This window comes from Archocentrus centrarchus, unplaced genomic scaffold (genome assembly GCF_007364275.1).
Source record: "Archocentrus centrarchus isolate MPI-CPG fArcCen1 unplaced genomic scaffold, fArcCen1 scaffold_40_ctg1, whole genome shotgun sequence".
In the NCBI taxonomy this organism is placed as follows: Eukaryota; Metazoa; Chordata; class Actinopteri; order Cichliformes; family Cichlidae; genus Archocentrus; species Archocentrus centrarchus.
In genome coordinates, this window is record NW_022060266.1 from 358,482 (window position 1) to 383,538 (window position 25,057).

General features: G+C 43.0%; 1 protein-coding gene across 1 annotated transcript; it reads right to left on the reverse strand.

Moving 5' to 3' along the window:
• On the reverse strand, positions 1-25,057 carry LOC115776904 (zinc finger protein 135-like). The gene is made up of 3 exons (XM_030724714.1): positions 25,004-25,057; positions 5,564-6,160; positions 1-961 (listed from the first exon to the last, which is right to left on the reverse strand). Exons 1-3 carry the CDS (start codon positions 25,019-25,021, stop codon positions 329-331), a joined length of 1,248 nt encoding a protein of 415 aa, XP_030580574.1. The 5' UTR covers positions 25,022-25,057; the 3' UTR covers positions 1-328.

The following is a 25,057-nucleotide window of genomic DNA, read 5'->3' on the forward strand; positions in this document are numbered from 1 at the left end:
TATATATATTATCAAAAAAAAAAAAAAAAGAAAAGAAAAGAAAAGAAAAACAGAATCAGTGGTCCTCCACTTACATGACAGAGTTAGCAGTGCACCCCAGGTCACTTGAGTTTGAAAGCCCTGCTTTAAAGCAATACAATTATTCAAAGAAAAAAGAAAAACCTTGATGTATATATATCCATACTTGCAGCATCCTAAATGTGAGATTCAGGATTATTCACTAGAAGTCCAGAAATCAGAGCTACCTCATCAAATCCAAGTGTGACGTTAGCTGACACTCTTTACAGAAGATTCCATTGGAATTCTGTGGAGCCGGATGTCAAGATTTTTAAATTTGATCCTGCAACCAGAAGAGGATCTTTGTGTCTGCAGCTTCACTGTGATCCAGTGATGGGAATGATTCCAGCCCTGCATGATCATGCTGATGTTTGGACAGAGCAGATAATGAAGTGAATGTTTTTGCACATTGGTAACAGTGAAACAGTTTCTTTGAAGCGTGGGATCGCTTGTGTCGGGAGTATGAACTGAGATTCTTGAAGCTCTTTTCACACTGGTCACAGCTGTAGTTCCCTTTAATGTGTGTGCTTTCATGAAGGTTACGATTACCTGAACATGAGAAGCTTTTGTCACAGTGTCTGCACTTGTATGGTTTCTCTCCTGTGTGGACTCGTTTATGTGCTTTAAGGTGACATGCAGTGTGGAAGGATGCCCCACACAGGTCACAGAGATGCTTTTTAACCCCACTGTGGAAGAGTTCATGGAGTTTTAATTCACCTGCTGTGGGGAAGCTTCTCCCACATTCTTTGCAGTAGTTCAGTTTGTGTCCAGTGTGTCTACGTTGATGTATTTTTAGGATCCTTTGCTGATTGAAAGTTTTCCCACAAAGGTCACAGCGAAATGCTTTCCCACCATCACAGCGACGACAGGGCTGAGAACTGGATCCATCTGTGTGGCTCTGCTTCTAAACAAAGACACAAAGACAGCGCAAGTCAGAGAATCCTTCAACATTTTTATCCTGTACGTCACCTGGAATAAAGAGCATCTCTGCCAACGTCCAATTACAGTTTACTGTTTACATTAGAACACTCAGCTTACTGGATACAATAATTACAGTACTACCACCATAATACTACAATATACTCATTTAATACAATAATAACCTTAATGTCATACTGAAGTACTACCACTGTAACACTGCAATAATGCTACCATAATACTGAAATATCACTACCCTACTAATCTGCTACCAGTATAGTGCTACAATAATAATGTCACATCATAATAATACTAATGTATTCATCCATGACATACTACTAATGTAATATTACAATAATATTGTAGTATCACATTATTGCCCATGTAAATGTGCAATTACATGACTGTAATAATACAATGCTTATACATTACCAGAATACCACCTTAATACGACAACACTGCTAATGTAATACTGTATGAACACCACCATACAGTATTACATTAGCAGTACTGTATGAACACCACCATACTTTAAATAGTATAGTCATACAGCACAACAAACTGTGGACTCACTATAAGTGAGCAGTGAGTGATTTTGGACACAGCTGTCTGTCCATTTTTCAAACTGCTCATTTCAGATAGACTTTCTCCTGCAGCCTTCAAACAAGTCCCACTTTGACTCTGTGAGCTGGAAAACGATGGAACAAAGAGAGGACATGAGAGGAAGAGGAGATTCTTTCTAAGGTAAAGACTGCTCAGCAAGTCTCATTTGATAAACTACTAATTTAAAGCTTACAGGTAACGTTATCATTCATTTTAGAGTTTTTAGTCAGATATTGGATCTATACAGGATGTTTCATCTTCTAGATGAAATGAAATGATAATTCCATGTTATTTAAAGTTTATACTGGACAGTAACTGCAGGCTAAACTGGGTAGTTTGCAGTGCACTTTATTTGAAGTGAGTCGTTCTGACCTCGTGCTGTGTGCCGTCGTCTACTGCCCGCCAAAATTTGACAAGGACTTTTTAAGTGAACTCTCTGATTGAGTATGATCATGTGCTTATATTTGGAGATTTTAATATTCATGTATGTTGTCCTGTGAAACTGATGGCGAAGGGCTTTCTTACTCTTATTGACTCTCTTAACCTGGTGCAGTGGGTGACTGGTCCCACACACGAACATGGTCACACACTGGACCTCATCCTCTCTTATGGACTGTCTGTGATTGATCTGGAAATAGGTGACAATACTATCTCTGATCATATGCCTGTTTTATTTAATGCTGTTTTCTCTGATGCCACGGTTAAACCTCTCGTTCCTGTTTGTCCTCATCGAGTTTTAACCCTTTTACTGTTAGTCAGTTTTCTACCGCCTTTGAGCAGCTTAGCGTTCCCATTGATTTAGATACAGAGCAACTAAGTTCCTGGTTGGATGTATCCTGTAAGAGTATTTTGGATACTGTGGCCCCTAAGACAATCATGCAGCCTAAGGTTAAAATCAACCTGTGGTTTAATGACAAAACTTGCACTGCCAGACAGGAATGTCATAAAGTTGAACGGAAATGGAGGAAGGATAAACTGCAAGTTTCATTCCAGATCCTCAAGAACTGTTGGCGGCATCATCAGAACGCGGTTAAGGACGCGAAAAGGGAATATCTACCCAACATTATTGTGTCCTATCATAACAATTCACGTATGCTGTTTAAAATGATTGATTCTGCTCTTAATGCCCCACAGCCTGTCTGTTTAGAAGTATGTTCTAAAACATAATGATTTTATGCACTTTTTCATAGATAAGGTTGCTGCTGCAAGAGCCCTTATTTCAACACCTGTTTGTGATCCTTCCTGTAGACTCCATATTCAGCTGTGTTAGATAAATTTGAACCAGTGAATCTGACCTTCCTAAAGGATGTAGCTGAACATATTAAGCCATCGGGTTCTCCTCGTGATCATCCTCAGTTCTTTAAGGAGGCTTTTTCCAGCACAGGACAGATTATCCTTGCTATTGTAAATAGTAGCTTGCTGTCAGATATTGTTTCTGTGAGTTTTAAGCATGCTGTGGTGCAGCCTCTTCTTAAGAAACCTGGCCTTGGCCAAACTGTTTTAGCAAATTTTAGGCCTACTTCTACATAGCCTTTTATTTCAAGTTTTAGAAAAAGTTGTTTTTTCTCAGGTCAAGTTCTACTTAGAGGAACACAACATTAAGGAGGCTTTCAGTCAGGTTTTAAAACCCAGCACAGCACGGAGCCTGCTTTAGTGAGAGTCTTTAATGATATCTTCAGGGTAAATGATGCTGGGATTATGTTGTTCTTGTTTTCCTTGACTAACTGCTGCATTTGATACAGTGGACCACAATATTTTATTAGCTCGCCTACAGAGCCAACTCGGCTTTAGTGGTTCTGTATTAAAATGGTTTAGGCTTACTTGTGGGGCAGAACCATGTCTGTAAGACTACCTGATTTTGAATCCTCATCTGCTCCCTTACTCTATGGGTTTCTGCAGGGCTCAATCCTTGGTCCCCTGCTTTTCTCACTTTATTTGCTTCCTTTATTCTCAATACTTAGAAAACATGGGATCTCCTTTCATTTTTATGCAGACGACAGTCAGATATACAGTTGTGTTCAAAATAATAGCAGCACATTTAAAAGCACGAGTAAAGCTCAGAATCCTTAAATTGTTTTTATTTCCAGGCTTTGGGAACACTGCACATTATATTCTAAATCAAAACATATAGAAAAAATGTATAATTTTTCCAATTACTTCACAGGAAATGAAGAAAAATGAATGTTGGGCTGTTCAAAAAAATTGCAGTGTCTACATTTTTCTTTATAAACTCAAATATTCACTTTATGAACTGAAAAATCTTTAGGAATTAGCATTCCTGTTAATCACTAAACTAATATTTAGTTGTATAGCCACTGTTTTTGAGTATTCCAGCCCAGGACGATGTGACAACTTTTCCTGACACAGAAAATCCCTCTGCCTTTCTTGGTTGTGCCACAATAACAGCATTTCTGAGGTCACCCCACAAGTTTTCTATCGGATTAAGATCCGGGGATTGGGCTGACCACTCCATAATTTTAATTTCCACAGTCGCAGTGGAGTAATTATCATCTGAAGACCTGGTCTTGTGCCAAAAAGTAATTTACTGTATTTGCCACAAAAAAAAAATTATTGCTGGTATTTAAATTGTTGTAAAATTACTTGTTGACCTAGAATCTGTCAAGCATATCTCAAACATTATCTCTTATGAATCATATCAATTCATTTTGAGTCATAAAGAAAATTCCTATCACACGGCAGAGAAGCTGCAATCAGTTTTTGGCAACACCTACCGCCAGTGTCACCAACTTAGTGACTTTGTTACTAGGACTTTTTTTTCCAAAAAGCAACTAGCAACAAATTTAGCAACTTTTTCTGTGTCATCAGGGACTTTTGAAGAGTTTTGGATTTATGCCAGTGTTGTGCCAAAAAGGTCGCTTTACCACCGATGGGGTTCTGGTGCCTGTGCCAGTATATGAACCTTTAAGCAGTTTTTCCACTGCGAACGGACTACTCAGTGCTCGGCCAAGAAATGGGTTCAACTCGGGCCCCACAAGCTAGCTGGTCTTGAACCATGAACGAGTGACAAAAGCGGCAGAAGGGTGTGACTGCCATTTCAACGTAAAGCATTTTACTGCTATTTCACTGAACTAATCCACCAGACCGGAGGCCATATCACGGCAGACCACGCAGTGGCACAGTGGTGTACAAGTGAATGAGTGGATGCATCTATGGATGCGTGGTTGCTGCCTTCTACATTGTTGAATTTACTTGCAAGGAATGAATACCTGTGGTCACAGAATGACATTATTTGTGCAGAGTGTGTTTTTTCTTTTGACTTAAATATTATTCCATATTTGTCTTATCAGTAACTGGAAATTTGCAGTTTTCCAGCAAACACTAATTAAATCAATGACTCGCTGTGTTCAGCGACTCATTTAGTTTATTTGAAGAGTTTCAGTCAGGTTTCAGAATTCATCACAGTACAGAAACAGCATTAGTGAAGGTTACCAATGATCTTCTTACAGCCGCTGACAGTGGACTCATCTCTGTGCTTGTCCTGTTGGACCTCAGTGCAGCTTTGATACTGTTGACCATAACATTTTATTACAGAAATTAGAGCATGCTATAGGTATTAAAGGTACCTATAGCATGATAGACTCCAATTTGTTCATGTAAATGGGGAGTCTTCTTCACACACTAAGGTTAATTATGGAGTTCAACAGGGTTCTGTGCTAGGACCAATTCTATTTACATTATACATGCTTCCCTTAGTCAGTATTATTAGAAAGCACTGCATCAATTTTCATTGTTATGCAGATGATACTCAGCTTTACCTATCAATGAAGCCAGATGACACACATCAATTAGTTAAACTGCAGGAATGTCTTAAAGACATTAAGGCCTGGATGACCTCTAATTTCCTGCTTTTAAATTCAGATCAAACTGAAATTCTTGTACTCAGCCCCACAAATTACATTGAACAGAATTGTTCCAAACAGTCAGGCTAAAATTACAAGATCAAAATAAAAATAAAAACACATACCTCACAGTAACTGCACTTGTAGAGTCTCTTTCTGCTGTGGATCTGTTGGTGTTCTTTCAGGGAACGTGGAGCTTTAAAAGTCTTATTGCACAGGTCACATTGATAAGGGCTCTCCTCAGTGTGGGTAAACATGTGGGATTGTAAATCTGAATCTGTTGCAAACTTTTTGCCACACTGATCACAGCAGTACACATCCTGCTCAGTGTGAATGCGTAGGTGTCTATTTCTGTTCCCTGGCAAGCTGAAAGTTTTTCCACAATAGTCACAGCTGTATGCCTTAATACCAGAGTGGGTAACTTGATGCTTCCATAAGTTGCTTCTTTGAGTAAAACCTCTACCACACTGATCACAGCTGTACGGTTTCTCTCCACTGTGGATGAGTTGGTGACTTTTTAAGTTTCCAGCCTGGGTAAAAGACTTTCCACACAACTCACAGCTGAATGGTCTCTCTCCAGTGTGGATGACTTGATGATTTTTTAATGAACCCTTACTAGTAAAATGCTTCCCACACAGAGCACAGGTGTATTTATTTTCTCCCTTCCTTCTGTGAGGTTTGTGAGCCTCCTGAGAGCACAGACTTCTTGGTCCATGTTGGTCCTGCAGGGACAGAGACACAAACAAAGGCAGTGAGTGAAATGCAGTCGTGGAACAAACCGAACCTTCAAACTCCATTAATATTAGAGGTTTTTGGTAGCCTCCAAACACCTAGAAGGCCTATTAGCACTGCCTATTGGTGATAATAGCGTATTACATGCAGCCATGAGCAGGGGACAAAAGTGGAAATGCATTAATTGGACATCTTGGTTATAAAGAATCACGACAGTCCAACTTTGAAATACCAAAGAATGAAGAAAGATTTAAGAAAGACTAAAAGCCAAATCTTAGATCTGTCGTGAAGAGGCAGGAGACGGCATGGTGTGACGTGGGAACTCAACGAGAAACTCGGCAGTTCCAACAGCGGCGCGCCACTGACTGCAAGCACTTAGTGATCAGTTTTCTCCGCTACTGTATTGTTAGACAGTTTTATAGTTAACAAACATCTCAAAATTCATATAGGAAAAACAAACCATCACGAATTAGTTTGAAACTTTACAAAAGCCAAAACACAGTGGCAGTCTAGAACTACCAAAGTTTTATTTCTATTTTTTAGGAAGCAGATTGCAGTACATTTCAAAGTGGATCAAATCAAGTTCATTAGACAACCCATGGTTGGATTTAGAACAGGCACTTTGCGGAAAAGTAAAAATCTCAGATCTACCTTTCATTAGCCCCAGTATTAAGCATCATAACTGCTTTAAAAGCCTTAGTATTAACACCTCTCTGTCAGCCTGGTGGGAGTTTTTAAAAATAACTAAGTCTTCACTTATCGCCTGTAAATTAATGCCCATTTGGAACAATCCAGATATTTGTCAGAAAAAGAAAATGCTGAATTTTCCATTATGGTGTGATAAGGGGATAAATAAGTTAGAACATATTATCCAAGATGGAAACCTTATGACATTCCATGAACTTATATTAAAATATGGAATTGGCAACAGTAGATTTCTCAAATATCAACTACTGAAATCTATCCTGCAAGGAAAATTTAAAGAAAGAAAGATTTGAAGATTTAATCTCAATCAAATGAATTTAGAAATACCTACATCGGTATCCAAACTTCTAAACCTCTGTACCCCAAAATTGTTATCAAAATTATATAAATTATTACTAAAAACTGATGATTCAGTCTCCCTCCCGATTACAAAATGGGAGTGTGATCTTTCTATCAGCCCGGACCAAAACTTCTGGACAGAAATATGCTTAAATATCTTCAAAATGAAGTCCCCAATTACAACTTATACAATATAAAATTTTCCATAGAACGCACTATACTGGACAAAGGACGTTCCAAATGGGCCTTACGCACTCAAACATATGCACCCACTGCACAAGCAATTCAGAGGAGAACTATATGCATGCTCTGTGGTCTTGTATTCCTGTTCAAAAGTTCTGGCAGAGGATATGTGAAGATCTATCCACATGGTTTAGCTGTTGTGTTCCAACTTCCCCAGACTATGTATTTTAGGTGACATCAGTGAATTATTGATGGAGTCATATATATCACACATAGTTCTTACCGCCTTGTGCATTGCTAAGAAAACTATCCTCACAAATTGGAAATCAAAAATAAACTGTGTATTACTCAATACAGAAATCTATTATTAGATCATGTTAGCTTAGAGAGAATGTCTGCATCTTCTAAAAACCAATTGGATGAATTTGACTCTCTCTGGTTCCCACTGATCAGCTCCATTACTTCGTGGGGGGTGGTTGGCTGTGGGCTCTGCTCCCGGTGTGCTTTGTGGGTGGCCTGGGGCAGACTCCCGGAGCCCGTGTGTGTCCGATAGCCCCTGGGATTGGAATCCTGGGGCTGTCTTCTTGTGGCGTCCGTGTGCTTGTCCTGGTTAATGGTGGTGGGGGGCTTGGATGGGTGCTGCCTTACGGTCTTGGGGTGTGGCCGGGGTGTTTGGGGTGATGGCTGCTGGCCCTTGGCCAGATTGGCCGGTCTTCTCTGTGGGGCTCGGGGCGTGGGGTCTGGGGCCTGGGGCTCTGGGATCGCGCCGACTGCCGGTGGGTCCCCCCTGGCGCTGGGGGGGGCCTCTGCTGTCCCGGCGCGCCACCGGGTGGGGTGGGTTGGACCGGCCCACGTCAGGATGTTCAGTCTGCGCTTCTGGGGCTCTGGGGTGCCTGCATCATGGGGTGGACGGGGCACCGTTTTCCCAATTCAGGCCAGTTTGTCTTGTCTCTTGTTTGTGTCTCTCGTTGAGTGAATGAGTATGGAGTGGAGCATGCTGCCCTCTGTGGCGGGGGCTGTGGTGCCGGTCCCAGGCGCTGCAGTGCTCCATGGTGCTGTCGCCGGGGCCCCAGGTCCACTTGCACCTGCTCTGTGCTGGGGTGTGGGGAAATGGGATGCCTACTGAGCCAGCGGACAGCTGGCTCTCTTACTCCAGGTTTCCTGCACCTCGCCCGGGGTGGGAGTCGGGTGGTGCTTCAGGTGCAGCGTCCTGATGACCCAGATTCCTCTCAGTCATGAGCACATTTTCTTCCTAATGTTCTAATTTAATCAATACAGTGAAATCTTGTCCAGATTAATGACAGAACATGGTGACGTTGGTGATGTTTTAACTGTACGTTCGGTGGCTGGTCCTCAAGATAAGATGCACTGATACAGCGGAGTTAGTCAAGAACTTTCTGATCTGTTGCTCTCTGTCTAATGTATTATTTAATTGTTTATTATTTGGTTGATTCACTGTTTATTAATTAATTTACTGGAGTTTACCTTTAAACATTTGTCCTTTATTCAGTGAGTAAAAAAAATCCCTAACAGTTCCGCAGTTTTTCCTTGTGTGAAATAAACAGGGTGGATGGAGCAACTACAAAGTTCTCTTTTCTTCACTTATTGATCAGGTGGTTGATTAGTGACTATATGTAGTCACTAATCAGGGATTAAAGTATAAAAAATATTTTGATGGGGTAAGGGGTCCTTCCACTACCAGATGATCACTAGTGCTAATAGCTGCGCTCACTAGCAGTAGCTAGGAGCTGAAGTAGAGAAAAAAAAATAACAGCTGAAATTCTTAGCACAGCGAGCACAACACACAACAGAGAGTGGTGGAGGCATGGAAAAACATGTCAGCAATGATCGCTCAGTGTCAAAAGGAATCCGTCGCAGCGACAGAGAACTTTATAGAATCTGAGGGGTTTATTTTCTACCTCCTGATCCCCACTCCATTCCAGTGGGTGGTGGTAATGCAGCTGGTTTGGTCAACCACAGACCCACAAGAAGAAGATGATGACAGAGAACTGTAATTCAGCTAATGTGGGTCGGATTGCATTTTTTATTTCTTTCCGATATCCGATCCGGTAATCCGGTAATCGGACCGATACGATACTGAATATCGCTGGACCCCCTGCAGTTCGCCTACCAGCCCGGCATCGGGGTGGACGACGCCGTCATCTACCTGCTGCACAGATCCCTCTCTCACCTAGAGCAGGTGAGAACACTGTGAGGGTCATGTTCTTGGACTTCTCCAGTGCTTTCAACACCATCCAGCCTGCACTGCTGAGAGGGAAGATGGAGGGAGCTGGAGTGGACAGTCAGCTAACGGCATGGACCATCGACTACCTCACCAACAGACCACAGTATGTGAGGTGCCATGACTGTGTGTCTGATGTGGTAGTCTGCAGCACGGGGGCGCCACAGGGCACGGTCCTCTCACCCTTTCTGTTCAGTCTGTACACCTCAGACTTCAGGTACAATTCAGACAATTGCCACCTACAGAAGTTCTCAGATGATACGGCCATCATCGGATGTGTATCAGATGGGAACGACCAGGAATACAGGGGGGTCATCAGTGACTTTGTCGGCTGGTGTGAGAACAATGCACTGCAAATCAACGCCAGCAAGATGAAGGAGATGGTCATAGACTTCAGGAGGAAGCCACCCCCTACAGCACCGGTGAACATCCAGGGAAAGGACATTGAGACAGTGGTCTCCTACAAGTACCTGGGTGTTCATCTCAATAACAAGCTGGACTGGAGTACAAACACAGACGTCCTGTATAAGAAGGGCCAGAGTCGACTCCACCTGCTGAGGAGACTGAGGTCCTTTGGTGTCTGCAGGACTCTGTTAAAGACCTTTTATGACACAGTGGTAGCATCTGCCCTTTTCTATGCAGTGGCCTGCTGGGGGGGTGGATGCACCGAAAGGGACGGGAGCAGGATCGACAAACTGGTGTGGAGGTCTAGCTCTGTGTTGGGATGTCCTCTGGAGTCTGTGATGGTGGTGGGTGAGAGGAGGATGTTAGCAAAGCTGACATCCATCATGGACAACCCCCATCACCCTCTGCATGAGACCGTGGGTGAGCTGAGCAGCTCCTTCAGTCAGAGACTGAAACATCCTCGCTGCAGGAAGGAGCGCTTTCACAGCTCATTCATCCCAACAGCAGTTAGACTGTATAACGCATCATAATGTCTCGAGTCACTTGGACACTTTACCTCCTCTGCCATCACTTTATCCATACAGTCAGATACATTTTATTTTATTTATTACACTCACCCATATAATGCATACCGTGTATGCTGTGTACCTTACCGCCTACAAATGTATATAATATTTTGATATCTGTATATAGTGTTTTTGATGTGTGTGTATATGTAAATGTGTGTATTGACATTGATAGATATATATATATATTAGGGGTGGGACTTTAACGCGTTAATTTCGATTAATTAATTACGGGGAAATTAACGCGTTAAAAATTTTAAGGCATTTTAATCGCACTTTGCACCGTGGAACGTTTCTCAGTGCGCGAGTTCCCGGCATACAGATTATATCGACGCACAATGTCCAAATTAGGGGCCGCATCCTGTGAAGAACCCGGCCCACATCTTTCGCAGCACACGAACACCACAAAGGCCGGAAGTGAGCAGCTAGCCTTCATATCAGCTGCCATCACCTCTGCGTAGCTCATGTCGCCTAGCAACCGTGAGTGCGAAGCACAGCTGTGTAAAAGCAGCTGTTAAACGGAGAATGAACTTTTTCTCCTTTTTGTGGTTTAATTGGAAGTCTTTAATTCAAAATAAGCTGTTAAAACAAGCATAACACATTTCAACATCAAGGAATACAGCTGAGAGAATGATTAATTTCCAACTATAACAAGTGAGACATTAATGTTGAATAAAACTATCCAGTTATGATGCTTAACTTTAATTTTAGGGAGTTTGCTTATCACAGGAGCACTTCCACCTTTCATTGGTCTGTGTAGCAGACTGGTGGGAAAATAAACAACATTTTGAAGTTTAAGCTTATGTATATTGATTCATTCATCAACTAAACTTAAATTAATATTTTTCATGTCAAATATTGAAATGCAATTAAAATGCGATTATTTCGATTAATTATTACAAAGCTTGTAATTAATTCGATTAATTTTTTTAATCGAGTCCCACCCCTAATATATATATATATATATATATATATATATATATATATATATATATAGTGATTATGTATATGTGTATATTTTATTTTATTCTATTCTATTTTAGTTTTAGTTTAGTTATTTGTTCTTACTCATCCTTTTCATTTTTCTCTGTACTGAGCTGCTGTAATGCGCAAATTTCCCTGTCGTGGGATCATTAAAGTTTTATCTTATCTTATCTTAATATCGGATCGGCACATCCCTAATTTTCGGGATTCCTATTAAACATAGAATCCCAGGAGCTTGTCTTATTTCTTGTCTTCATAGACTCACAAGGAGAACACACTGATGTATTGCTTCCATCCATCCACTTTCTTCTGCTTATCCTGTGCTGGGTTGCAGGGGGCAGCAGCCTAAGCAGAGAACCCCAGACCTCACTCTCCCGTCCATATACACCAAGCGCATCCGGAGGGACCCAAAGGCATTCCCAGGCCAGCCGAGAGACATAATCTCTCCAATGTGTCCTGGATCTGCCCCAGGGCCTCCTCCCAGTAGGACATGCCCGGAACACCTCACCAAAGAGGCGGTCAGGGACATTCTAGTCAGATATCCAAAACACCTCAACTGGCTTCTTTTGAAGTGCATTTAGCAGCAGGTCTACTCTGAGCACCTCCCGAATAGCTGCAATCTCTAAGGAGAGGTCAGCCACCCTTCGGTGGAAGCTCTTTCTGCTGCTTGTATTCGCAAGCTCATTCTTTTGTCACTACCCAAAGCTCACGACCATAGGTGAGGGACGTAGATTGACCGGTAAATTGACAGTGTGCTTTTAGTCTCAGCTCCCTGTTCACCACAACAGATGGTACAGTGTCAGCATCACTGCAGAATGAAGCCCAGATCCATCTGTCCATGTCCCGTTCTCTTCTTCCCATCACTTCTGTATAAGACCCTAAGATACTTAACTCCTCCACCTGGGACAGCAAACCCATCTCTTAGCTGGAGTGGGCACGCCAACGCTTTTCAGGCTGAGGACCATGGTCTCAGAATTAGCACTTACAGGTGCTACTTCTCATTCTTGCTTTGTTCAGGGGGCTTGAAGGCTGGATTGTCCTCCCTCAGTAGGTGGAGCTGGAGGCTGACTCACAGAGGCCCTGCACACCTGCAACAAGTTCTCATTCATCATCACCGATATTGAAGGTTTTGCCGTGGCCTCCTGTAAATGAGTGTCTGAGGTCCCGTTTACATGATATCATTTCTACTGGAAACTGTTGTTTTGTTGCATTTCGGCCTCCCCTTCACATGGATACGTTCAGAACGATCTGAATCTACCTGAAGATGCTTGAAACTGTGAAAACGATGTAGTTCCCATTGCCGGCCACAAGCTGGTGGTGTTTTTTTTTTTGTTTGTTGTTGCAAAGCTTGTTTACACAACATGCGCATGCGCAGAGGGACTCCATAGAATATGCCACAAAGATTTGTTCATTATATACAAAACTTCCAATGTGAGAAATTTTGTGTGGACTGACGATGAGGTTGGATTGCTGCTGCACACAACACTTCAATTAGAAAATGGCAAAAACACAAGAAAAGATTGACTGTGACTTGCGCTACTTGAAGTTTGCTGCAGCACGTGAATCCTAACCCTAACGAGTGCTGTTCATCTATTAGTGCATGCGCATAAAACTGTGGTGGTCGCAAACGCATGCGTGAGTGCCCCTGTTTCCAAAACACACCATCTTTGTGTGTTTACACGAAAAATGGAGGCTGGAGCATTTCTGAAATGCCAAAACACATCGTTTTCACTCCATTCTTGTTTAAAATGGGAAGTGAGCCAAATACCAGCACCTGCTTCCCCTCTGGACTATTTCACCTCACACTGACCACTCTCCATGCATGATCCCTCTGTGACTACATCTTAGGAAATCCTCAGAGAGCCATTCAGCTACTTAGTTTGTGTTTCTTTTGTTCTGTACAATAAATTGTCTAAATCATCTTAGACCTGTCTCTTTCTGTGTCTGCATTTGGGTTCACCTTCCCTGTCTTCGGCCTTGACATGAACAGACTGATGACAAAGGGAAGGCCTGCGAAGTCCAGCACCCACAGGGACACGAGTCTGATTTATTGTCAGCAATACAGACCAAGCTTTCACTGCATTTATACAGGGACTGAATGGCTTGCAACAAACGGGCTATACACCCCACACTCCTACAGCACCCCACACAGGATACTAGGGCTGGGCGATATATTGAGTTTTTAAAAAATATCAATATATATTCATACGCGATATAAGATGAGACAATATCGTTTAATATCAATATAGTCTACTTTGCGTTACAATCATATTTGAAACTCCACCAGTTCACCTTTCTCTTCTCCCAGTTTGGCTCTGCACAACTTCACCTGCCCCACCTCTCTCCACTTCACTCGTTAATCATGCAGGAAGCGACTGCATGGCAGTGTTCCCAACTTAGTGACTTTCTTGCTAGATTTAGTAGCTTTTCAGACGGCGCTGGTAAATTTTTTTTTCCCAAAAAGTGACAAACTAGTGACAAATTTAATGAGGTTAGAGAGTTTGGGAAACCTGAAATGCTCTGCTGTCGCCGGGGTTTGTGTACATACAACCTTTGTACTACATCCGTTCGTACGCTTTGGCATCACCCGGACCCCCAAGAGTCCCTGGCTGCAGGTTAAGAGGGCGCCGCATACATAGCAGAAGTTGGTTTGTGCCGTAAGTCACGTGACCTTAATAGCGGAAGTGGGGTCTTTTACGCGTGCTTGCAGACACTGCATTTAGTGGCTGGGGCCCGTTGCTGTGATACGTCAGCGCATATGTCTTCGGATTTACTGACATGGCTGTTCATTCAGTCTGTCACAGTACTGGACGTACAGGAGTACATACAGGAGGAAGCACTTTTCAGTGAAGTAGACTTCACCAGACTGGCTTTGTAAGAATAAGTCAGCTTTTTGCTATTTTTGCTCTGTGTCTTTTTTATTTACATTTTAATAGCACAGCTGTGAGTCTGTTTATAGAAGAAGAAAAAGCATTGAGGAGGATTATTATTTAAATATGCCATACAGCAGATTTTGAGCATTTCTCATGTATATCTACAGCTGAATGTTAATAAAAATGTCAATGTGACACTTGGGACATGTAGCTTTGACTCAGAAGTGCCTTTTTGTTTATACCTTTTGGGAAGAAAAAATATCAAGATATATATTGTATATCGCCATTCAGCTAAAAAAAAAATATCAAGATTTTACTTTTGGTCCTTATTGCCCAGCCCTACAGGATACCCAGAAGGATGCGGTCGATTGCCTTCTCCAAGTCCGCAAAACACATGTACACTGGTTGGGCAAACTCTCACACATACTGGAATATCCTCAAGAGGATAAAGAGCTGGTCCACCCTTCCGCGACCAGGACGAAAACCGCATTGTTCCTCCTGGATCCGAGGTTCGACTAACTGATGCATCCTCCTTTCCAGCCTGCTGGCATAGACCTTACTGGGGAAGCTGAAGAGTGTGATCCCCGATAGCTGGAGCACATCCTCCGGTCTCCTTTCTTAAAGATGGGGACCACCACCCCAATCTGCCAATCAAGTGACACCGCCCTCTCCATGTGATGTTGCAGAAGCATGTCAACCAACATCCTACAAAATCCAGAGCATTCAGGAACTCGGGAGAATCTCATCCACCCCAGGGGCTCTGTTATCAAGGAGCTGATGGCCAAATCATCCCCCTCATCCCCAGACTCTGCTTCAGCAAAAGAAGGCATGTCAGTCGGCTTAAGGAGGTCCTTAAAGTATTCCTTCCACCGCCTGACTATAGCCTCAGTCAGCAGCACCCCACCCGCACTACAGACCTTGTGAGTAGACCACTGCTTTCCCCGACTTAGTTGCCTGACGGATTGTCAGAATCATTTCGAAGCCTTCCTGTTATGTAGCGATTCCACCACCTTTTGCCCCTACACCTTTGAGCAGAGTACTGCACCGATGACTCGCTCTTGGTTAATCGACAAACAATTCAGTTCCAACATTGCACTTCAGGTTGTTTATTTGCATGTTTTAACCATCCACACAGCAGTCAAGCCCGAGCATATGCAGGCTACTTCATGGCACTCCATACAAAGCAAGGCATTGATAAGCACATAGAAAGCGTGAAGAAAGTGCTTAGAAAGCGGTCAACAAAAATACATTCTCCCTACTCACCGATACTCCATGCTGACACACCGGTGACCAGGTGATTATATTTCCTACCCATTAACCAAACACCTCCCACGTGACCTACGTGTCTACCATAATCCCAGGCATAAACATGCAACACCTTATGTTCACCATAACACCACTGAGTTGTATATGGCTCTTACATCCCAGCCCCTAATTATTACACAATGTAATAATTATAAACCATAAAACTATACATTCTGAATCAAAATTTATCACACCCAAATAAGAATAAGAAAAGTTCAAAGTTTAAACCAAGGGTTCCACCGTATGGCCAAACTAAACAATGTTCTGCAAGTCTGTCAGTCTAAATTGTCAGCACACTGTCCAGATCGTCTCTTCAATAGAACGTCATACATCTGCCTCCAATAGCAAACAGACTTTTGTTATAGGCCTGTCCAAACAGTTAGTCTTGGTCTTGATTTTTAAGCGTCGCACAAATCCTCTCTCATCTGTGAAAGTCTGAATGATTCTCCCCATGAGCCAGGTACTGCGAGGAGAAGTCTCATCAATGATAAGCACAATGTCTTCCACCACCATGTTGCACTTGACGCCACTCCATTTATGCCCTTCCTGCAGCTGAAGTAAATACTCCTTAGACTCTCTCTTCCAAAACAAGTCAGCCTTATACTGGACCTGTCTCCAACGACGACGAACATAAATGTCATCCCTTTGAAACTCTCCAGGTGGTAATACCGGAAAGGTCTTCAATAGCAAAAGATGATTCGGAGTTAATGCTTCCAAGTCATTACGATCTGTAGATGCCTTAGTAATCGGACATCCATTCAAAATAGCTTCCACCTCACAAAGAGCAGTGTGGAATCCATCCTCATCCAGGGTCTGTAGCTTAAATGTGGAGTTGAGAACATTCCGTATAGATCTTATCAACCTTCCCAAGGGCCTCCATGATGTGATCCTGTTGGAGGGTTAAAAAAACCACTTGATGCCCGTCTGAAGAAGGTAATCATGGATCTGCCCACAATTCCACTCTTCCAACGCTTCTCTCAACTCTCGTTCTCCTCCAATAAAACTGGTACCGTTATCAGCCCTCATCTCTTGAACCTGGCCCCGTCTTGCATTGATGAAAGAATCAGTGTCCAATGATGTTGCTACCTCGATATGAACAGCTCTTATAGCTAAGCAAGTAAAGATCACTCCATACCAGGGGTGGGCAAACTTTTTGACTCATGGGCCACAGAGGGTTTAAAATTTGACAGAAGGGCCGGACCAGGAGCAGATGGATGGAGTGTTTTGGTAATTCACCTCATAAGAGAAAGAATAACATGGGATATGTAGAAAACGTGCTTTAATTTTAATAGAAAATTAACAAAAGCATTACAACAAAATATCTATTCCAAGTCCCACAGTATTTCTTTATTGAAATGACTCCTAAAACACTGAAAATTCCATTAACAAAATACAGTTTTTTTTTTAAAAATACTAACAGTTACCATTTTGAAACATTTAAAGTTTTGATATCCTTCAGGATATTATCATCACTCTCCTCCTCAGCATTTCAAAAATGGTTGGAGATGCAGATCGGAACAGTGACAACATGCCAGTATGTGGCCATGTTAAATATATCTGGTGTGCATTGTTTATATTGAGAAGGCAGTGCACCTGCACACCACTTATGAGCACACCTTAACAGAAATGACATGTAACACGTAAATGCATGTTTAAGAGCAGAGAAACTTACTTTTGATTTCAGTGGGAACAGTGTTGTTGGTTTGTTGGGAACAGTTTTGTTGTGGCGATTCTCAGGATGGATCTGAGGTGTTGGTCAGTCAAATTGGATCTGTGGCTGGCTTTGTTGAAGTTCATGACGCTGAACGTCTGTTCACACACGTAGGTCGAGCCGAACAATGCCAGAATCTTCTGTGCCATCCTCCGGAGGTTTGTAAACACCGCTTCATTAAGTGACGCATAAAAGTCATTCAGTTTAAGAGAGTTGAACTTCTCTTTCAAGACAGCGTCAGCCTGAAGGTCTATCAGTTCCAGCTACATCGCTTCTGGTGCGTTTTGGGGTCTTGTGACAGGGGACAGGCCACCAACTGAAGTGACTTGTTAATTTTCTCAAAATCAACAAAGCGACGGCAGAATTCTTTGTGGAGCGCATCCAGTGTTTCGCTGTATTTCTTCACTTTTGCGCCAGCCTCCTCTTTCAGTGTAGCTAGTTTGGGGAAATGAGTGAATGACTCATTTAGTATTTGCTTGGAAAATAAAGCCAGCTTGGCTTTGAAGGCTTTCACGCTTGTGTACAGGTCATGCACAAACCGATCCTTCCCCTGTATGTTCACGTTCAGCTCATTCATGTGTGAAAATATATCCACAGCAAACGCAAAGTCACAAAGCCAGTTCTTGTTGCTCAGCTCAGGAAATTCGTCGGCCTTCCCCAGTAGCTCCAAAAATGCACCGATCTCCTCTTTGAGGTCCCACACTCGTTGAAGCACTTTTCCCAAGCTTAACCAGCGGACACGGGAGTGATAAAGTAGGTCATGGTGCTCTGCATCAGTTTCCTCCAAGAATGCGATGAACTGACGGTGCTGAAGTCCCCTTGCACGTATAAAGTTGACAAGTTTTACGATAGGATTCACAACATGATTCAGATGTAATACAGATTTGCATAGAGATTCCTGGTGGATGATGCAGTGAAGGAAAATAACATCCTGGTCAGGATTTTCTTCTTTCACTTTATCCTGGATTCTTCTCAGCAGGCCAACATTTTTCCCTGTTAAATTTGGAGATCCATCTGTGGTGACGTTGATAAGTTTACTCCAAGACAGCTTCGTATTTTCAATGACAGCAGACACCCGGTTATACAAGTCCTCCCCCCCGTGTTTTTCCTTTCAGAGACTCCATTGTCAAAAAATCCTCTGTTATTTCAAAAGTATCGTTAATTCCTTGGATAAAAATGAGGAGCTGAGCAGTGTCATTTACATCGTTGCTTTCATCCAGCGCTAATGAATAAAAAGTGAACGACTCCGCCATTTTTTAAAGTTGCTAGTTAGCTCTTCGTCTATCAGTTCCACACGGCGAGTCACTGTCTTGCGTGATAGACTGATTTTTTCAAACTTGTCTTTGGCCTCTGGACACAAGACACCTGCTGCTTCCACCATACATTGCTTTAAAAACTCCCCTTCAGACAGAGGCTTGCTGGCCTTTGCTAATTTGAATGATAGCATAAAACTGGCCTTGGTACTTGACTCTTGGATGGCACTTTGACGATGAAAAATACATTTGAGCTTGTAAATTAGCTATCAACCTCTGAGCAGTAGCTTCCCGTTCTTTCTCTGACTGCTTGCTAGCATAGTTAGCATGTTTTATGGTAAAGTAACGGCTGATGTTAAACTCTTTAAAAACCGCCACAGTCTCTGCATATCAGGCATACAGCAGTAGATCTGTGTTCGGTAAAAAAATATTTAGTTGTCCACTCCTTATTAAACACTCGACATTTCCTGTCCACTTTCTTTTTTTAGCTCCGCTCATCATTGCAGAAGGGTTGAGCTGTCAAAGAGGGAAAACGCTGAGTAATGATGCGTTCATGCGGTGTTGGAATGACTGTAAAAATCACTTTCCCACTGGGAAAAACAACTCGGCAAGACGGGTCTTCCGACACCACTTGAATGCAGCATAAGACAGCGCACCTCAACAAAGGTCAGTGTGTCAGAGTATCCCATCTAGCGATAAACTCCACAATTGCAGGGAGAGTAAAACATTAACAAGGTTTACTATTATAATTGATTCAAATTCGGGGGGCCTAATTAAAAAGCATAACGGGCCTCATACGGCCCCCGGGCCGTAGTTTGCCCACCCCTGCTCCATACCTTTTCACTCTGTTCCTTTGGCTTTTGACTTCAAATGGTCCAAAATAATCTACTCCAACTCTAGTGAATGGAGCTTCATCAGGGTATACCCTGTCTGTAGACAAATCTGCCATTTTTTGACACACTGGAATTGCTTGTAGCCGACGACAAATTACACATTTAGAAAGAATTTTTCTTATTGCTGTACTTGCACCTGGAATCCAATATTTTTGGCGTAATCTTGACAACATGTATTTGCGTCCGCCATGACCAACTTCATGATGTATGTGCCTCAACAGTACATCTGTTATATACAATCCCTTCTCCAATATGATCGGATGTTTTGTCTCTTCCGGCATCACTGCCCTAGATAACCATCCACCAACTCTGAGAATCCCATCCTTTACCACAGGAGAAAGCCTAAAGATATGACTTTTCCTTTTGACGTTTCTACCACTCTGCAAACATGCAAGTTCATCAGAATATGCTGTTTTCTGACAGAACTTAATTATTTCATTCTCAGCATTTGTCAGCTCATCTACTGTTAGCAGACTTCCAAAAGCTTGACCTTTGGCTTGATTTACTGACTCAGGTTGGGCAGAACCCAAATCCAACTCCTTCCTTTTCCGACAACGCTGCAAGAGCAAAGTCTTAAACCTCAAGATCCAAGCTACTGCCCTTCTCAATCAAGTCCATGAGGAGAAGTACTCCATCAAACTCATAGTTGGATCCTTTGCATTAGAACAATGTAGGGCATTTGCTACCATACTGATTCTCATCTCTGGATCATTCACCAAAGGTTCAGTCAGACTATCTGGATTTACAGGCCATTCCTGTTCAGGCTGCAGGGATAAGATGGTCCTGAGAGCCAGGTCGTAGTCCTCAAGAAAACATCTATCTTCAAACCCCTAGAAGCTACATCTGCTGGGTTGCTCGAAGTGTTGACATACCTCCATTGAGAAGGGTGTGACACTTTTAGAATCTCTGAGACCCTGTTTGCAACAAAGGTACGAAACCTTAATGTCTCATTGTTTATATACTTCAAAACAGCAGTACTATCTGTCCAAAACACTGACTGCTGAAGGTCCATGTGCAACTCCTGTTTCCAAAGAGAATCCATACGACTTGCTAAAGTAGCAGCTGTCAGTTCCATGCGAGGTACTGTCACTGACTTCAGAGGTGCCACCCTAGATTTTCCCATAATAAAGGCACTATGCACTTGCGCACGAATATTTTGCAACAGTAGGTAAGTCACTGCACCGTAACCATCTTCACTTGCATCTAAAAAATGATACAATTGTGCTGTAATGATGTCACCAAAGTCTGACGGTTTAAGACACCTGACCACCTGAAACTGTTCCAACTGACAAAGCTCGTCCAACCAATTCCTCCACTCATGTTCAGCTGATGATGGTATGGGATCATCCCAACCCAACTCACTTCTACACAACCTTTGCAAGATGATCTTTGCAGACAGGACAGCAGGGCTCAGGATACCTAAAGGATCGTAAATTGAACTGATGACAGAAAGAATTCCCCTTCGTGTTAGAGGTCTGTCTTGCACCATAATCTTGAACTTAAAAGTGTCAGACTGAATGCACCATTGCACACCCAGTACTCTTTCCACTGGCAACAAACCATTTTCCAAATCCAAATCCTTCGTGCCTTGTGTCCTTTGTGCCTCTGGTATGGCAGCCACAACTGCATGCTGATTGCTCATCCATTTTGTCAGTCTAGAACAAATGGAAACGAGGTCATGGTAGAGCATGACTGCCTCTCTTTCACTTGCTACCGACACAAGACAATCATCCGCATAAAAACAGCATAGAAGTTTATTAACAGTCTGTTGATCATACTCCTCCTTATTGTCCTCTGCACATTTCCTCAAGGCAAAGTTGGCAACACTTGGTGAAGAAGTTGCACCAAAGAGATGCACTCGCATTCTGAAGTCAACTAACTCCTGCGTGATGTCTCCATTGCGCCACCACAAAAAGCGCAACAAATCCATGTCCTCAGCTGGCACCCTGTCCTGATGGTACATGGACTCAATGTCTGCTGCAATCACCACTGGCTCCTTTCTGAATCTAGTTACAACTCCTATCAAAGAGCTAGTGAGATCTGGTCCCTGCATGAGTTCAGCATAAAGTGAAGCTGACTGCAAGGTAGCTCCACAGGCAAACACCACACGAATCTTACCCTTCTGAGGGTGATACACACCATGATGTAGGATATACCATAATCTCCCATCACTGCATGCCAGTTCATCTTCAGACACTTGCTCTGCAAACCCTTTTGAAATGATGTCATTCATAAAGTTGGTGTAGTGTTGTTGAAACAAGGGATCCTTCTTAAACCTCCTTGTTAAATTCAGAGTACATTGCTCAAAAATCTTTCTGTTTGGCATATTCAACTGAGTCCTTTTCAGTGGCAATGCTATCTCATAATGGCCATCCACAAGGGTGGCTGATTCTGACACCACTTTCATAAATTTTTAGTCTTCTCTAGACAAAGCAAGTTGTTCATCATGTTTGCATTCTGGGAAATCACTCGTAAACTTCTGCTTCCAAAGCTCGTCCAGGGTCAAAACTCCCTACTCACCAATATTCCATGCCGACACACCGGTGACCAGGTGATTATATTTCCTACCTATTAACCAAACACCTCCCACGTGACCTACGTGATTACCATAATCCCAGGCGTAAACATGCAACACCGTATGTTCACCATAACACCACTGAGTTGTATATGGCTCTTACACTTCCAAAACTATTTTTCCATGGACTCACCAAACTCTTCCCACACCGAGCTGCATTCCGCTTGGCCTGCCGATAGCCATCAGCTGAAACAGGAGTCCCAAGGGCTAACCAATCTTGATAAGACTCCTTCTTCAGCTTGATTGCTCCCTTCACCTCCAGCGGCCACCATCCGGTTTGGGGACAACCACTATGACAGGCACCAACCACATTGCAGCCATAGAACTGAGCAGCAGCCTCAACAATGGAGGTGCGGAACATGGTCCAGTCGGACTCAATGTCCTCAACCTCCCTCGGAATGCTGTCAAATGTCTGCCTGAGGTGGGAGTTGAAGATCTTGTGGACTGGGGCCTCTGCCAACCATTCCCAGGGCACCCTCACAATACGTTTAGGTGCTCTCGGTCTGTCCATCATTCTCCCACACCACCAGATCAATTCACTACCAGGTGGTGATCAGTTGACAGCTCAGCTGCTCTATTCACACAGGTGTCCAAAACATACAGCCGGAGATCTGATGATACGATTACAAAAATCAATCGTTGACCTGCAATCTAGGGTGTCCTAGTGCCACGTGCACTTATGGACATCTTTCTGTTTGAACACAGTTATGGACAAACTTTGGTTTGCAAAGAAGTCCAATAATAAAACATTAAAGTCCAGATCAGACAGGCCATTCTTCCCAATCAGGTCTCACTGTCATTGCCCATGTAACCATTGAAGTTTTCCAGCAGGACGATGAAGTCACCAGATGGAGCACTCTCGAGTACCCTTCAGAGCCCAGATAATGCATTGAGGTGATCCCGACTATGTCTAGCTGGTATCTCTCATCCTCACACACTAGGACAGAGTCATTCACAACCAGAGAGGTAACATTCCATGTCCCAGTAACCAGTCTCAATCGGGTCTGCAGGGGTCTCCAACCTTGGCCACCACACGACACACTGCACCCAACCCCTACAACGCATCCTGTGGATGGTGGCCCTAGAGGAGGGCGGGCCTGTATCATCTCATCGGCCTGTGCCCAGCTGGGCACCACGGGCTACCAGTCGCTCTCTCTCGAGTACTCTCCCGAGGCCGGGCTCCAGGATGGGACCCCGGTAACCCTATCCAGGGCAGTGTAAACAGTTCCCTTGTTGACATTTCCAAAGGGGTCTCCTGAATCACTCTTTATCTGGCCCCTCACCCAGGACCAATCTATAATGGGAGAACCTACCAAGGGGACAATCTCCTGGAAAACATAGCTCCTAGGATCACTGGGACACAATAAGCCCTCCACCACAATAAGGTGGCAATTCATTGAGGAGCTTCAGGAATGTATATTAATACCTACAGGTAAACGTGAATCAGTCCTCATAGCACCGCATCACCCCAAAAGAGCACTTCACTTTTTTTTTTTTTTTTTTTTTTTAAAAGCCTGTCATGTCTGGCAGTTTTGGCAATCAGAATGATGATCCGGATGCACTGATGTACCAAACATATTTGCTTTTACAAGAACCCCCCCCCCAGGCCACAGCCACCAAGAGAGCAGGTCAAAAACCATGCCAAGACATCCGGCCACGCACCCCGGGACCCACGGGTACCCATACCCCAGGGGCAGCAGTGACGATCAGTGGGGAGCAGCATGGAGCGGTAAGGAGGGGTAACTCCCGCCCTTCCACAACCATGTCCCACAGGTGCCAAGGCTGCGCTCAGTTGGGCACCTCGGGCCGAGCTTACTGCTGGCTTACTTATGGTTCCTAGGATACTTAAGAGTTGAATGGGAAGCAGAGCTTTCAGCTTTCAGGCCCCTCTTCTGTGAAACCAGCTCCCAGCTTGGATTCAGGAGACAGACACCCTCATATTTGATCAAGCTTATAGCTGGGGCTGAATCAGGTGACCCTGAACCCTCCCTTAGTTATGCTGCAATAGGCCTAGACTGCTGGGGGGGTTCCTATAATGCAGTGAGTGCTACTCTGTTTATACCCCACTCTGTATTTAATCATTAGTTATTATTAATCTCTGGCTCTCTTCCACAGTGTGTCTTTTGTCCTGTCTGTCCCCTCTAGCCCAACTGGTCACAGCAAGAGACCGCACCTTCCTGGGCCTGGTTCTGCCAGAGGATTCTTCCTGTTAAAGAAGAGTTTCTCCTTCCCACTGTCGTCAAATGCTTGCTCATAGGGGGTCATTTTATACTATTTCTCTGAAATATAAAGCGCCTTGAAGCAATTCTTTGTTGTGATTTGGTGCTATATAAATAAAATTGATTTGCATTGCATTTGAAGTCTAAATTGTGGACATTTATTTAATAATCCTTTAGCAAAAAAGAAAAAAGCTAGTGCATAAAAATTACATCTGCAGTTTAACTAACTCATGTTTGTCAACTGGCTTCATGGATGGATGAATTTGGGTATCATCTGCATAACAATGAAAATGTACACAATGCTTTCTAATAATACTGCCTAAGGGAAGCATGTATAATGTAAATAAATTGGTCCTAGCACAGAACCCTGTGGAACTCCATAATTAACCTTAGTGTGTGAAGAAGACTCCCCATTTACATGAACAAATTGGAGACTATTAAATAAAATTATTTTTAAAAACTGCAGTGGTTTGTCTTATTTTAACTTCAAGGATACTTGGGACCATAATAAAACAAAACCAACAGCAGCTGATGAAGTCACACAGTTTCAATAATACTGTAACACTGATATTTTTCTCACCTGTTGTGTTGAACTCATTGTTTCCTCTGTAGAGGCTGAAAATGTTCCTCTGCT

Coding starts and splice junctions, on each gene's coding strand:
- LOC115776904 (XM_030724714.1), bottom strand. Junction 962..5,563: donor ACAAGTGCAGTTACTGTGAG/GTATGTGTTTTT, acceptor GTCTTTGTTTAG/AAGCAGAGCCACACAGATGG.